At 38.4% G+C, this 16,720-nt stretch overlaps 2 protein-coding genes across 3 annotated transcripts; both read right to left on the minus strand.

Annotated features, from left to right (window-relative positions):
* Positions 1-1,375: 1,375 nt before the first annotated feature.
* fam83e (family with sequence similarity 83 member E) lies at positions 1,376-9,177 on the minus strand. Of its 2 annotated transcripts, none has more exons than XR_014532460.1 (9): positions 8,840-9,177; positions 7,935-8,536; positions 7,274-7,420; positions 4,833-4,957; positions 3,892-4,323; positions 3,558-3,614; positions 2,600-2,829; positions 1,921-2,109; positions 1,376-1,737 (listed from the first exon to the last, which is right to left on the minus strand). XR_014532460.1 is itself a non-coding variant. In XM_083535302.1 (9 exons), exons 2-9 carry the CDS (start codon positions 8,397-8,399, stop codon positions 1,543-1,545), a joined length of 1,845 nt encoding a protein of 614 aa, XP_083391428.1. In that variant the 5' UTR covers positions 8,400-8,536; positions 8,840-9,169; the 3' UTR covers positions 1,376-1,542. The 2 variants fall into 2 exon arrangements, 1 of the variants encoding a protein (XP_083391428.1); XM_083535302.1 differs by having other exon boundaries at positions 2,595-2,829; positions 8,840-9,169.
* Positions 9,178-9,427: 250 nt separating this feature from the next.
* emp3a (epithelial membrane protein 3a (MAM blood group)) lies at positions 9,428-14,503 on the minus strand. Its single transcript, XM_083535431.1, has 5 exons — positions 14,357-14,503; positions 13,117-13,215; positions 12,920-13,022; positions 12,679-12,819; positions 9,428-10,544 (listed from the first exon to the last, which is right to left on the minus strand). Exons 2-5 carry the CDS (start codon positions 13,192-13,194, stop codon positions 10,360-10,362), a joined length of 507 nt encoding a protein of 168 aa, XP_083391557.1. The 5' UTR covers positions 13,195-13,215; positions 14,357-14,503; the 3' UTR covers positions 9,428-10,359.
* Between the last annotated feature and the right edge of the window lie 2,217 nt (positions 14,504-16,720).

Consider the following 16,720-nt stretch of genomic DNA (forward strand, 5'->3'; position numbering starts at 1 on the left):
AAATGAGTGATGAAGTAGAGAGAGGTCCAGTACTAGATCCTCGAGAGTCCTCATCACCAAATGTCCATTAATTACAGTTTCATCATTGTTAAGGTGTGCAGTAATATATATGAAGGTTCATATGAAGTTCTGTTTAGTTATGTTTGTGTATATAATAACGTCTTGATGTCAGATGGTCTGTGTAAACATACAGTATCGTGCTGATGTGGTGAAGAGTTCTGTATGTTTATGGAAGGAGCCTACATTTTAAAGGTAATTTTGCAATGTTAGGTTGCTTTCGTTAGTCTTTAGAATTACACTGTACCATGACCACCTGTGTGTGTGTGTGTGTGTGTGTGTGTGTGTGTGTGTGTGTGTGTGTGTGTGTGTGTGTGTGTGTGTGTGTGTGTGTGTGTGTGAGTGTGTGTGTGTGTGTGTGTGTGTGTGTCTATATATTATATGTAAATGCTCCATTCTAATTGGTCATCTTCACCTCCACATCATCCAACAAACATCCTGTAAAAAAATATCTCGCAAAACTGTAATGCATTGCTCTTTAATATTATACCAGGATTAAGGATTATTTTTAAATAATGACCTTTTTTTGGACTCTTAGACAGAGGTGGCAAAAGTTCACACATTCTGCACTTAAGTAGACGTACAGATATTCATATTTTTAATTACTCTGGTAAAAGTTGGAGTACTGACTGTACTTTTTTTACTCAAGTTAAAGTAAAGACGTTTGGGCTCTGACATGTACTTCAGTAAAAAGTAGCCATTAATACCACCTGTTTTAGTATCACTCTGGTAACTTTAAATGTTGTTACCTAATAAATGTATCCAGGCTGAACATTCACCATGTAGAACACAAGCAGAGAAAAGATGATGATCAGGTGATCAGGAATGTGTCTGTTCTCAATCACTGACTCCCTCTGTCTCATCCACATTAACCCCAGACTTCTTGTTACCTTCTGCCTGCTTATTGTGAGCTTCATAAACTAGTCAACGTCTATGGTGTGTAAGAGACAGGAAATGATACACCAATGGTAGATTGAAAAAGCCATGCAATGACAGGAAACAGGTTGATGTGCTGAAAATGAATAAAAAAATAATAAATTGACATTTCACCAAACAGATTAAAAGTAAAATAACGTGTCTGATTTGAAAATGTAAGAATTAGGAAGTACAGATGTTTGTGTAAAAGTGTAATGAATGAAAGTAAACATTTGTCTGAAAAATAAATAGTGAAGTAAAATACTGATACCAGAAACATCTACTGTATCGAATTATTTGTACTTCGTTACTTCTCTGCTCTCGGACATTAAGAGAGACGTAACACACATGATTTTAACAGCTGATAATGAAATTAAATGTATGAGACATTTTAAACACTTAATTCGTTAATTCAGGTGATTTATTTAACACTTCTCCTCAATCATTTTGTGACAGAAAAGGTTTTCAGTCGACGTAATTCGCACAACGTCAAAGTGAATTTAAACATGTTCAAATCCGAGAACCGTAGTGTCGTCTCTGTCATGTCGAGCTCATCTGATCAGGATTTCTTCAATTGTTCTCTTCATTGTTCTGCCCTCTAAAAAAAGCAGACTTCCACCCATCCCTCTTAAAGCCTAAGTTGAAACTGCGTGTTCTGGGTGCCGGCTGGATATTCTTCGGGTTCCTCAGAAGAGATGATTTGACCTCGTCATTTCGCTTTTTCATCAGTGCTAGAGCCGGAGTTATCGGAAAGCTTTCAAATAACTGAAATGGAGAAAGACATAAACAGATACATTAAATACTCAACACATCCATTTGTATTATACATAAAAGATTTTTTATCCATTTTGTCTGTCAGAGAAAATGTTCTAAGTAGGTGCTAGGATGTATTGATGATACATTAAGAAGATTATATAAACAGGAGCTAGACTCAGGTCTCTGACTTACATTGGCCTGACTCTGGCTCCTGTTCAGGGTCTCAGTCGCAGGTGAACTCAGCTCCAGAGAGGATTTGCTGATTATGCTGTTGCCCATTTTGGTCTGCAGGTTATTGGTCCTGTAATCAAAGTTTTTTTTCAGGATGTCACCCAGATGCCATGAGCTGTCGGTTTGAGGAACGCTGACAATAAGGGGTTTCTGAAAGATGAACAGGAGTCAGAAAGGGTTCCCATATTTATGTACTTACATTTAAGGTGAATTGTCGTACTTCCTGTATGAAAAAAACAACAACAATATAAAGTATACTAAACTGGCAAAAGTTTGTGGACACCTAAAGTGATGTGCTGGCTAAAAATCCTTTCATAGCCTTCAAATCTCTGCATAGAACCTTGGTTTCCCCAGAGAGACATCTGAAGGACCATTAATTCAGGTGTCATATAAAAATAATTTCTTCAACTAGATTGACCATTTTGTGTAAATTTCCCTTTGGGATCAACTGTCTATATGTCTGTCTGTCTTCAGTTAATTTAGGACACGTGACTGAAACCGGAACACTTCAGTTTGTAGAACGTTGAGAGCTCCTTCTCCGTAGGTTCTTTCATTCTTAAAAGCATAGGTTTTCAGGCCTTAGCAAGTCCAACTTTTTGTGGAAATACATGCAAGTATGTTTCGTGTTCTAGCACCTTACGATGGACTGGAGCTGCAGAAGATCCTGGTGTCATCTCCTCAAGGATCGTATTTTCCGTCCAGCTCCTGTCCAGACTTGGTAGAGATTCCCGTCTATAAGCATGTGAGAGGGGCGGAAAGTCTTCCATCAGACTCCTCTCCATCCTGAAGTCTCTGTGCCTGAACATGGCTGGTCTGTCGTCTCGTTCTGCCAGAAACCCATAAGGAAGCCTCTCTGGTCTTTGTGTGTTCCTTTTACAAAAGGAGACAAATAAAGTAATGTAAGGAATAATACACTGCTGTTCTGTATTAGAAAATAATCAGAAATGTTAGAAAACCTGACACAAAATGTTGACGTTGTAGAGTATTGAGATATAAACCTGTGATTTGAAACCTCTAAACTATCAAAGATGACCAATCAGAATGAAGAATTGTTGATAAGTAAGTGATAATCCAGGAGTAAGTAAGGGATGCAGGATGCTAATGCACAATGTGAAGGTGAAGAACGACCCGAGGTGAAGCAGAGAGAATTAAATGGTATAAAGTCACAAGCCGTGAATTACGTCATATTCACGTAGCAGAGCAGTGGTGCTGAGAGAACGTGAAACAGTTTAGCGAGAAGAAATCAATCTATGTATCAAATATTGGTCACAAATTTTTGGTCACATTCTCAATAATAAAACTATAATAATATTTGCTAATAATCATAAGTGAATAAATCTTTTTTTACCGACACAAATCTGTTAAAAACGATGCATCGCATCACAATAGCTCCTTCATTCCACATGAAACTGGAACTGGATGTTATCATGGTTACAGGTGTTTATAAGCAGCGCATTCATTTAGAATTGATTTTGACTGATTGCAAGCTACCTTCCCGGCCAATCAGAATTGAGTATTCAGAAGGATTGAACAGAAGCCAGAAATCCAGAATTAATCTCAAATAGTGTTAAGAAATACAGAAAAAGTTTTTGACTCACCAAAACATTGCTTGATGATCTGCTACATGCCTCGGCTCAGCCGCAACACGATAAAACCTGTGCCGTAAATGACAGCATGAGACATGCGCGGTATTAATGCACAGACGATTTCTTTGGTATTTTCTAGATATTAATAATAACGTATAGTCATCTATAGAAATGTATAGTGTGGAGTTCATGGAGTACACAATGCTCCTTTTTGGGACACTCTGTGAGATCTTACAATTACAGGGCAGTATCACGGTCCTTAAAGAAGTGTAATACGAGACACAACCCTGGATCGTATAACCTATAGAACAGACTAAGCCAAAAGTCCTAAACATGATCCACTTACCTGCTTTCATCTGGCCATTCAGTGATATGAAGATCTAATAGACTGGATCCAGGACCCTCAGTATGCCAGTCTCGTCCTGTTCTGTGAATCTTTGGCAGTTCTTCAGAAAACATAGGCAATTCCTGGTCTTCTAGAGAGTCTTCAATCTTTTGGAAGACCCCAAGAGCGTTCCAGTCTATAGGAGAGTCAGTGGTAGGTGGTGGAGGGCTGGGAGGGCAGTCAAGCAGCGTTTGTTTGTGTGAAGTTGGTTCCGGTTGGAAAACTGTTTTCTCGATCTTGGGAAGTTCTGCGGCTCTGGCAGCTTTCCAGGAGTCAGGTACAGGTAGCGAGGCAGCATAAAGGATGCGGAACTCCCTGTCAAAAAGCTCCACCACGGGGCCATTCAGGACAGTGATGAGCTGCCGGTGTAGATGAGCGTCAGTCCAGGTCAGGCTGGAAAAGAAGAAGTGAAGCAAGGCTTGGGGAAAAAGTAGGACCCCCCTTAAAAGTTTTTCAGATGTTCTTCTGTGGCTACATCAGTGTTTTCTTTTCATTAAAGGTATTTTTAATAAACGTTGCCTTAATTATCCAATGAATCCTCAAAGAACCCTGAACCAGAAGCATACTAAGTATCAAGACAGGTTCTAGCTATTAAGATGGTTCTCCAAGGGTTCCTGTACTGGATGTAGGTAAGTGTGGGATACAAACTAAAACATATTTGTCATTGAATTCCTAAACATCTGGAACCAGTCAGGCATTTAACATTTTAGCTTTGGTACTTGGTACAGCTTTTTTTTTTTATTAAGTATATGTGATGCTAAACACTGAAGATAATTGAAGCTCAGTCTTAAACAAATATTCCTTCTTCAATGTAAATATCTGAAAAAGGATTATTTCTATGACATTTTGTCCCAAGTCCCAACCTCTAGTTCAACACATTCTTCCACATCAACTTCTCTTACCTGTAGCTGCCCACAACAACCGTCTCCAGATCCACCAGGACAAAGTTCTCCTTCAGTTCTCCCACCACCATCTTCCTATGTTTAGATATGAACTTCTTTCCACCCAGAATCCGAACGATTATGTTCTGTCAGAAGGGCAGATCATAAGATATTGACATTGCTGTTAAATTTTATGATTGGATTTTAGAGAATAACACCAAATTGTTCCAAACAATAAAGTTCTGAAGGAGTTATTTTGGTTTAACCATGTAGAGGAACGATTAAGGGTTCTATGTGATACCAAATGATGTATACACTATGTGAACAAAAGTTTGTGGATATCCAACCATAAGACATGTATGCGCTTTTTTTTTTTTTTTTTTTTTATCACATGCTCATTTGCTGTTATAATAACCTCCACTCTTCTGGGAAGATGTTCCACAAGATTTTATGGAGATTTGTGCTCATTCAGATACAAGGGCATTAGGTACTGATGTAGATGAGGTGAGGAGGCCTGGGGTGCAGTCAGTGTTCACATTAATTCCAAAGGTGTTCAATAGGTTTGGAGCTCTATGGCAGGAGATCTTTCACCAAATCCAACCTTTGGAAATCTTTATGGAGCTGGAGCAGGTTTGGGTGTCTTAGTTGAGGTAAAGGGAAAATTTTAAGCTACCTCATTTAATGATGTCTTATACAATTGTGTGCCTCCATTTTACAGTTTGGGGAAGAACCACATGTATATGTGTGGAAAAGTCAGCAGTCATGATGCTTTGGTCTCTGGTATGTATCTCTAAGGAAAACCTCCTAAGTTCTTTATGGAGAACCTTTTGATTAATGGTGGACGAAGTACTTCATGTAGTTGAGTAAAAGATGGAGATCTCAGTAAAATGTCACTCCATTCAAAGTGCTTCATTTAAACTTTCACTTGAGTAAAAGTACAAAATTATTTGCCTCCAAATGTACTTAATAAATGTATTCAATTTATTACGGTTTTAATGTTCCTATTATTATTTTTGTCACAAGACTCTTTGCTTAATCAACTTAATGTGACTCTCAGCACACTGATTGATTATTAGACTGATATTAATGAGTCAAACACTGATTGATTTCTAAATGCATTTGAGTAAAAAGTAAGATATTTGACTATGAAATGTAGTGAAGTTGAAGTAAAATCTCCTACTTAAGTACAGTAACAAATCACTTTTACTACATTACTGTCCATCACTGGTTTTAATAAGGAAGCACTTATGTAGGGTTTTCTATACACCCTGTGTATAAGGGTTTGCTAGATATATGACTGAAGAACCTTTAATACTTCTTTGTGTGCATGGCTTTTTCAAGAATTCGAAGGGTTAAAATTTGTCACTTCCTAAATGGTTTTCACTTGGAATCCTGTCTGGAAGGAAAACACTTTGTAAATTAGACCACAAAGACTACTAAATCAGCACTAATGTTTTGAGAGTGCACGCATCAGGTTTTCAGAATTTCTTTAGGGTTTTTTTGGGTGGTTTAGGTTCTTATTTTTGGTAAGGAGCACACACTGATGTGAATTTTCAAATAGAATCTTCAAATGTTATTGTTTTTCGAGAGTGCACTTTCTTCCAAAAGGTTATTTGAGATTTCTTTAGATAGTTAAGGTTCTTCCCAAGTACTTCCCAAGAATCCTTGTTGGTGTGTCTTTCAAAAATATACAACTAAAAAAACTTTTATTAGGGTTCTTTAAGGGGTTCTTCAGATCATGAAAGTTCTTAAAGACCTTTCTGATGAAGGAAAACCTCTGTTGAAAGGTTCTTCATACACTCTTGGGTCAATTTGGACCAAAAAAATTTACAATGAGAATAATTTACCCAACCACTGACCAACATTATGAATTTTTCTTCAAAATATTTAAAGCCAAAACATGACATTTAATCATTTATATAACAGGCACACATGTGGGCGGCTTGCATGCAGGCTCTTCCATGAAAAACATCAGTGTCCTTAACCGTCCCCAGAACCCCTTAAGGAACCTTTTTGGATGTGTGATTATTTTAACACTCCTCCGGCTTTGCAGCTCGTGTTCCTTCCAGCGAATAGATGCATCAACATTTCAAACATTCTTAAATACGTTCAACAGAAATCGAGTCTCAATCTGCAGTAACATGAAGCAGACGTTTTTTTTCCTCTCAGCCAAGCGCTAACTTTGGCGTTATGAATGCTGCGTAACCTGTTGCTCTTGACTTCGTGTGGAGCATCACTGACATTCCTTGCTTTAACACTTGAAGCTGAAGAGGAATGTCGCACGGGCTACCAGGACCGAGATGCAAGGTGTGCCGAGCTGTTTATTTATTACCAACAAGGTTTCAATCTGGAAATGCTCCAATTTTAACTACAGCTGCAGTTGATTGTTGTAAGAAGTGTTGAACGTTCAACACTGTAATAGTGCTGATGTTTAGATTTTTTATTTTTTTTTTGGGACTAACCGGATGTTTGAGCTGATTGGGCGTTAAGTTGTCTTGAGCAGGTCTTCGGTTCAGGATGATGTAAACGATGATGCCTCGTGATGCAGCCGAGAGCAGATCCCTGATCACGGTGATGTCTGTGATTCTATCTGCCGCGATTGCAATCAGCTGCTCGGAAAAAAAAACACAAATGCAATGAACACATCGAGCAAGAAAAGGTGCTGGAATGCAAATGATTGTTTCCTCAGGCACTGTGCTGAGAAACAGTGGGAATAAGACAACCGTGTTGAATTGATCAGTTATTAAGAGTCTGTTACCCAGTTAACCTCATTAAAAACCACATACATGAAAATTGCACAGATTCCCACAAGACTTTTCTGCTTCTAATGTTGAAGTTGGAAATTACAAGCTACAGATGATGTCAGTGCGACTAAATTCTCGTTTTCAGACCAAAATTATCCTCATATTTGAGTAATTCTGGAGGAGAGCGATTGAGCAAAACCTTATAAAGATTTGATTGTTGTATAGTCTGAACAAAACCTACAGAACACTGTGGAGAGAGAAACATGATTCAGAAGTTTTTAATGTTGTGCTAATATGAAACCGAACCCGATATTTATAATCTAACACGATTCCAAAGGTTTTGATTTCAGATGTTTATCATGATGACCATTGTACCTACCATGGTGGCTTCCTGCAGCAATCTCCTGATCACTTCACGGATGTGAGGAGCCTGCTCCACGGGAGGATTGGTATAAACCATGGCTCGGTCCACACCATCCCATCTGAACTTCTCTGGCCATCCGAGTTCCAGACACGGAGCCGGCGTGTCTGAAAACTCTGGGAAATACTCCTCTGAAAAACCCTGCACGTCCGAGCTGCTCTCATTCCCAGCATCGCCGTTTTCCACGACCTCCACGGGATGATCCTCCACCCATCTGGAAATCTGCTTCACCTCCTCCGGGGAGAGAAAAGGTTCGAGTTGATGTTTCTTCAGTTTGTCGTAGAAAGCTTCAGGACCATCTCTGAGCAGAGAATCCAGTGTGTTGCGTTCCACTTCCGAATGGAAGAAATCCGGGTTGGACTCACGTGCTGGTAGGAAAACCACATTTTCATTCAAGCTTTGCTCCTGAGAGTTGGACATCATGGACAGTAATGACAACAGAAGTTATTTTAGGTGGTGGTGCCGATCCTGGTGGGGTCTCTCATGGTGTTGGGTAAAGAATAAGTGATGTCCTGTAGACGTAATCCAAAAAAACTTTGTAGAAGCCCAGAGGTAAAGACCTGTAAAGCAAATGAGATTGTTTTTTATGAGTGAAAAAGCCATGGAGAGGAAGCAAGAATAAATAATGTTCTCTGCCTATCTCAAACACGTCATCTATTCCTTGTGTACACAAGTTGCGCAATTTGGAAATAATACTGAAAGCAAGACTTGGGCTGATAACAGTTACAGGGAAGAACAAAAACTCTCACACACAGACACACATATACACACACAAAAGATTTATTTTTCATTCTTTACATCCATTCATTTATTGTAGCTATTTACCTAGAAGAAACATGACCTACTTGACCTACATGACCTACCTCCTTTCAGCCTTCACCCATGTTCATCTTCAACATCTGCGATAGGGGGAAATCTTCACTCTCTCCCTATTAATCTGCACTCCATGAGGCGGATCCTAATATTGTATTTCCATCTGCATTGTATCCGTTCCTCTCTGCAGCTGACATAAAGCATGCCTCTTTCTCTCTGTGCTTTTAGACTATACAAATCATGACTGGTCCTACCAGAAGAGCAGGTCTCGATCATAGAGATCCACTCACGGGAGCATCTACAGGCCAGAGGTTGTACACTTTATGCTTATTCATGCAGTATCAGAAGGTCAGATTCCATATTTCAGAACCACATGATGGAATCAAGATTAATATTAAACTCAAAAATTGATTTAAAATGAGCAGTGTGTGAGAATCAACAGTTTCAATGTCCAAAACACACTCCTTTTTTCATTAACATTACAAACGAACATTGTCTGGGGATTTACATCTTTTCTGCCTAAATCCATTAAAACAGGTTCACTAGGCAAATATTTTGGTACCGATGTCTTGTGGAAAAATTTATTTGCATAACCCTAGAAAATAATGAAGAAGAAAACCACCATCCGTACCATTTAATACATTAGGTTTTTACTTCATTATCACAAAAATGTTCCTAGCTGAGACTGCGTTAATGCTGCATTTTTATAACAGTGAAGTTATATAGTACACTACATAAAACAACAACAAAAAAGACAACAAATCTTTTGGCAAAAGAAATCAAAGTGCTACAAAGTACAATCAATGTAAGTTTTTCTTATTAAGTGTAATACTGCAACATATAAAACATGTATGTGTTAATATATTCATATAAACGACATTTATATGAATCATACAAATTGACAACAAATACAAATTGACATCAAAAACGAGCCACAAAGTTTAATATTTTGTATATTAGAAATAATAGACATTTACCAAAAACAACCAATTTATTTCAGTCCATTTACAAAAATATCATAATATTTGATTAGTAAAAATATTTATAATACTCTCAAAAGATATTTGAAATAATCAAAGTATCATTAGAAACTTTAACTGTGAAACAGCGCCATCTATGGGAAGATGATAAAATTTATCAATATTCTTTTAAAAATCACAAAAGGTTTGGATCCAAGTAAATGGAGAAGTAAATGTACAGTGACTATACTGACTTTTGTGTACCTAAAGCAAAATTAACCTTTGACTGGGCTTTATTAATATTTGCTTATGAAAATGCTGTCGGTCAATGATTGGAGTTTCGGCTCTATTTTGTGAGTCGGATCAACTGATTCACATTTGACTCGAGTCGGTTTTTTTGGTTCTCAATTTTTGCCTTTTGCCTTAAATGTATTTTTAACTGGGAAAGTTTCCGATCCTTTGGTGCATTTCTCTCTGTAATGAATACAAATAAACTACAGCACAACAATACAAAAAGTAAAAGAAACTAAATACAGCTCGTATATGTGAGTCGGCCCATATAAAAGAGTCGATTAGAAGAGCCGATTCGTTCTCCAGGACGTTTGGTCGACTCAGGCTGTAGTGTGTGTTTTCTTGCGCAGGTGCACATAGAGAATTCCACTACCGAGCATCAGAGGAACACACACCCAGGCCAGGATGTAGCAGTAGCCGAAATGGCCCTGGTTCTCCTGAGGGTTCTGTAGGATCTCTTTTCTTTGGCAAGTGTAAATCAGTACTGCTGCAAACGTCGTCAGACCTGAGAGAGGAAAATCAATGAAAATGTGCTTAAATTATAATTGGGTCTCTACCAAAAGAATATTAATAAAAATAAAAACCCAAGGGGGAAGTGTGTTATTGTTCACAGCATAACACAGGATATAAAAGCAATGAATTGACTAAACATTTTAAAATACACATGAACCCCACAGGGATTTATTATTTTGAGGGGGAGGCGAATGTACTGTTCCAGTTTGGACACATCTTCTGCTTCAGTGTTTTTTTATTTATTAATATTATTTTCAACATTGTACATTAAAGACATACTATAAAAGAACACGTATGGAATTAAGTAATAAACAAAAATGTGTCAACACAGATTATGATTTATATTTTAGATTGCAAAGTAGCTCCATTTGCTTTGAAGCCAACTTGGCAAACTCATGGCATTCTCTCATCAGGTTCATGAGAGATCGTCACCTGGAATGTTTACAGTTCACAGATGTGTCTTGTCAGAAGAAAAGGGTGAGTACAGAGTCAATAGTCCTATTAGTGCTACTAGACCTACTTTACAAATCCATATTATGAAACATCTCGAGCACTTTATAACTAAGGGGGTATATTTAAAGTTCTTGAGATTTTTCGGATTGATTGACCTTCATTTCTTAAAGTAACGATAGATCTTTTTTCCTTCACTATCTAATTGGCTATTGTGAGGACCAGGTAAAGAACAAGAATAATTCAAATCATGTTCTTTTATGGTTCGGATGTTTTAATATTAATGTACATTAAAATTAAAGGGAGAAGCCACTGAAGGGAAGTGTGAATGGAACTCTGTTTTCGTCTCCAAAGTATGACTTATTTTTCTTAATTCTACAAACTGATATTAAACACGCATTAGACAAAATCCTCATTATTATGACAGAACGACATGGGATGTTTGCTAGGTTATCATTTGCATTCTTATGCACAATTAGAGATCAATATTTAAAAAAGATTTACCAAATCGTTTCATGTGTTTCAAATAATTAATGTCAAAATGTTTCCGCGGACGAAAATAAACGACGGACCGCACGATTATGTGGTAATTCGTAATGAACGAAAACGGGTTATTATCCGGGAATTAGAACATACATTTCAGTCTTGTAATTTAAATTATAACTATTCTGGATGTCTGGTGATTTAATTTTACTAGTAAATTCATGTTGTAAATGTGTAGCGCGTGTCATGATGATGTGGTTGGTTCAATTATTTTGCTAGATATCAGAACACCCCTACAATGGAGTGTGCCATCTCCTAATTAAGCTGATTGTCCGTGTCGCCGCAAACTGAACCCTGTAAGTAATGTCACGTAAATTAGTATCCACATTAGTCTTTTAATTTTGATTCAATTGTATTTGCTCTTTAGTGAACTTCTGTACTTGTGTAAAGTGTCGAATATGAATATAATGCCCGCTATATGCTAAGCTATTTCGCTGTTTAAGGAGTCGGCTCTTTTTTTCGAGTCGACTCTCAATGTTCACATTAAAAGACCCGACTTTTATAAGGATTATAAAACTCTGGCTAAGATTTACTGAATTCTACACGTTTTGCTAATTTAAAACAAGTTAATAATAATTTCTTTACTGTTAAATACCAAACTGATGTAAACTCCAGCACTACTCATTTCGCCGTGTCGTCTGCGTGATGATGAGTCGACTCTTTGCATCGTTAGCGTTGATTTTACAAGGGATTTTATTTCACATGTATTAATATATGTAGAGAAATATCTTAAATCACTGGGCAAAAAGGGCAAAAATTGTGTGATTTGGAGAAAATAAGGAAGTAAGCCGTTTGAGAGATAGAAGAGTCGGTTCTTTTTAATGAGCCGAAACCATCTTTTTGGCTCACTAGAAAAGAGAAAACTCTACAATGTCTTTCTTCTGACTTTGACACTAAAGATGATGTATGCGGGTGGTGCAGTTGTGGCTACAGTGAAAGGAGACGAGTTATATTGTGTTTATTATATGGCATTTATTCTCTGTTCTACTGCGTTTCTCTCAAGTATTGATGGTGTCTTTAGATGTAGCATCAGAATGGTGGGATTAGGATGTGGATTGGTTCAGGTAGGACACCACTACAGGTCTGGGGGGGGGGGTGTGTGTGAAATGCACGACTCGACACTGATATGTTACCTGCAAAGATTTGGGAAAGCCCGCTGAAGTAAAAGAGACCTCTTCTGGACATTAAGCAGAGCTGAAAAACGAACACGACGAAGGACATGGAGGAGAGGATCACAGACAGGACCATGAGCACCTGCACCGACTGCAACCAATCTGCGACATGGGAACACACGTCATACCTCTGTTAGCAGACAGAAGGAGAAGTCGTCATTCGTTTCTGTTCATATCACTGAAAGAGCATGAGCATACGTACCATTCCCGGAAGCAGTAGTGCACATGAACGTGTCTGTGTTGTTGTCGTAGATGCACTTGTTCCAAAGATCCGCTTGCTCCACCTTCTTGACCGTCCACCAAGACTGGAATGAAGTGAGGGTTCGGGAGATAATTAGGTGTGTGGATCACCAGAGATGATATACCGGTGAGAAATATTTTCTCAGCACTGAAACATACCTTCTCCGTAGTGGCAATGAACACCATGGCCAGCGTGATTAAATGCAGCAGCGTCACGAACGTCAACAGACACGCCATCGTGTCTGCTTCTGTAAACTCCTGTAGACAAAGCACAAGCCACTGAGCTTTTTCCTCTTTCTGATTCTGTCCCAAAACAGAGAGCAGTGAGTCGAGCCTCACGTTCCTCTTCATATCTATCTGTCTGAAGGAGCATGCCTTTAGGAGTGCCATGTAAACACTAGTGTGTGTTCTCGCTGCTTTAATCTTCAGATATATACAGCAGCATGCATTATGTCAATTATCTAGTTATACAGCAGGGTTCTGAGGCAACTTCAGTCTGCACACGTGTCTGTGAAATTATTTCCCCAGTTTCAAATCCTGTTTTTTTTTTTTTTTTTTTTTGCACAACTCAGCATTTTATAACATATGTGCGAAAGTAAATAAACAGCTCAGTCACTGGTTCCATTGCGTTCATGTCTAAAAATAAATCTCACTTCCCTAGATACAGCAGTTTGATCCCAAACACCGTGAAGGTCCTTGGTGATTTTTCAAGAAGCTCGACTGGGTCGGTTTGTGTAGTAAAATCAGAGTTTAAATTTAGACTGACGTTTTCCTTGTGCACGAGGGTGTTCCTGACAGAGCGCCCATTCAGAGTCCAAACAGCCTGAAAAGTGACTCATGACAAAGTGTAGTGCTTTACACACACACACACACACACACACACACACACACACACACACACACACACACACACACACACACACACACACACACACACACACACACACACACTCAAGACCATCTCAAAATTCTATGGAGGTATATTAATTCTTAATAGATTCCTACTCTGTAATAATATGAGGTATTTATATATGAGACGTTTTTATTTATTTATTTTTGCAGCAGTAGGAAGTAAGCGTCCCTCAAAGCTTTCGATAATTAGTTTCATTAGGCTCACCTGGCACAGTCTCTTGCTGTTTCTTTTACACTCCACTCACAAACATTTTGTTTCCTACATCGAGGCAAAATCAGTGCTGCTATGCCCCAAAAAAACAGACCGTACCCGCCCTCTAACGACATCACAAACCACACACATGGGATGTTTCTAATGTTTAAGAAACTGCCAAAGTTCAAAACATGGAGAAAACTTGCTTTAGTTCTTTAAACTTTCCCCAAAACGACCTTATTTTGGTCAAAAACAGACCCCAAATCCACAAGATCAGAATCAAACTGTCTTTACCTTGTGAAGCTCGAGGGAGGAAAGTAGAAGTCTTTAAACTGTATCCTGCTTTCCGTACTTCTCTTCTCCTCTCCTGGTCATCACACTCTCCCTTTCTGTCCCCCTCTCTCTCTCTCTTTTTTTTTCTCCGCCCCTTCTTACTCACTCTGACTGATTCCCTTTTTTCAGAGGGGAAAAAAAACAAGAGATGTTAGAGGAATGCAGGCCTGGTTTTGTTAAAGGGAAGTTTTCACCACCCATTTCCTCCACAACCCAACTCTCTGCCTTCAGACCACATCTGCTGCTCATGAACTCAACTATAGTCTTTATATATATATATATATGAGCGAGAGAGGGAGAGAGAGAGAGAGAGAGAGAGAGTATTACGGCAATTTGGAACTTTGGTCACTATTTTTTCTGGTCTTTTTACTTAAATAGTCTGAAAAAAGCAACAGGAAAAATTGATGTGAAATTGTCATAATTAGCCTCCGTATATCTTTCATATCTCTTCCTGCTGGAGGAAAAGCAGACCACCCACAGAACAAAGAAACAGCCTTTAGTTCACACTCAGCAGTCTCATTCTATTATTTCCTTTTATCCGATTAAAACACGGAGTTTAGACGTCGATCCAAACTCGAACACTTCTTGCTCACTTTTATTGGAGAAGGAACAGTAATCAGTGTCATGGGGTTTATTTGATTAATTCCACAACACAATGTTTCTATACTTGAAGTATAACACGTCATACTTTTTATAATAATTCCTTCCTGTTTTTATCTACAGTTTCCTCACAGCCTCTTTTTTTTTTTTTTCTCGACTTTAATAATTTAATAAACTTTAATATTCAATATTACATAATGATATAATATAAAAAAAATTTAATATAAGAATAACTTTATATTTCTTCTTCTTTCAGCTGCTCGTGTCAGGGGTCTCCACAGCGGACCATCCGTCTCCGGCCTGGTGGCTCTATCTTCAGCAGTCTTCTACAGATATACCCCATGTTCCTCCTCTCAATCGTGCCTCTCTCTCCTTGTCTGCAAAACGTCCCACCTGCACGGTCCCTCTAATAACCTCGTTTCTAATCCTGTCCATCCTCATCCACACCCAATCAAATTCAATTTTAACTTTGAGAAGATAAAAACAACTTGTTGTTTCCAAGAACGTAATTAGAAATCCTTGGAGACTCTTCAAATGTAGGTTGAATAACAAACACACACACACACACACACACACACACACACACACACACACACTATCTGCCCTCTTCCACATACTCAAGCACACCTTTGTGCAGGATTGGTAAGCGTTGCTGTGATTGACAGGAGGGACAATGCCACTTTTTTGTTTATTTTGGCATCATCATCATCATCATCAGGATGCGATCTCACAACCAGGTGAAAGATTTTACTCTAAAGTGCTCTGGATTTGTTTGCTGTTGCTGTACATCGTGGATGACAGATAAAACTAGGAGTGATCCCTCGCTCACTTTGTGTTTCCCACTCGGGTGTGTATCCCCTCCAGGGCAGCTGATATTAGAGTGAGGATGTGTGACTTTCAAACAAGTGATGATTGTGAAAGCAGAAAACGCCCCTTTCGTTACTCTGAAAATTGTAGGAAAATAAAATAATAAAAAGAAAGTAAACGGCGCCACCAATCTGCAAATATAATTCATTACAGGTTTTATATTCAGTGAAGAGTAACAATTCTGTACATTGCATAAATGCAATTGCAAAGTAACAAGTTTATGTCCCATTTTTCTTGTAGGTATTGGACAAAAGCAGTGCTGTGGAGTGTTGACACCATATTGAGCTGGAATTTTAGACCTGAAATGACAATAATTGAAGTCCTGTGTTTCTCACGCCTACATACGATGTGAGTTTGGTGTAGATCTGAAAACATATATTTTTTTAAACCTTAAAACACTTTCAGTTTAGTTTCAGTTTAGTTCAGGTAGATGAACTACTCAATTCTGTTTCCTGTACATAATTTACGGATTCAGATTAGCATCGATTTATCTTGTTATCTTTATTTATAGTGTCACCGGACACTAAAACAGAGCGCACTGATTAGTCTCATCAGATACAGATGTGCTTCTTACCATTCATCAGGCTCCGCCCTCCACTCGCTCGTCCACGTGCTCGCACAAGCTACATGCATATATACGGTTGTAAATTAACAAATTACAGTATAATACCCCGAACTGATCATCAGTCTTTAAGACCCCTGGGAAGGCTAGGCCCTGGATTTGGAAATTATACCACATCGGTCTTGTAAAACTCAAATCTGATTGGTCGGAAGATCGGCTGTAGCGAAACCCGAGCCTGCGAGATCGTGCGAACGTTTGAACAAGTTTTTCCATTAAATGAAACACAAAGCCTGGAT

The sequence above is a fragment of the Silurus aristotelis genome, assembly GCF_946808225.1.
Source record: "Silurus aristotelis genome assembly, chromosome: 29".
NCBI classification, from domain to species: domain Eukaryota; kingdom Metazoa; phylum Chordata; class Actinopteri; order Siluriformes; family Siluridae; genus Silurus; species Silurus aristotelis.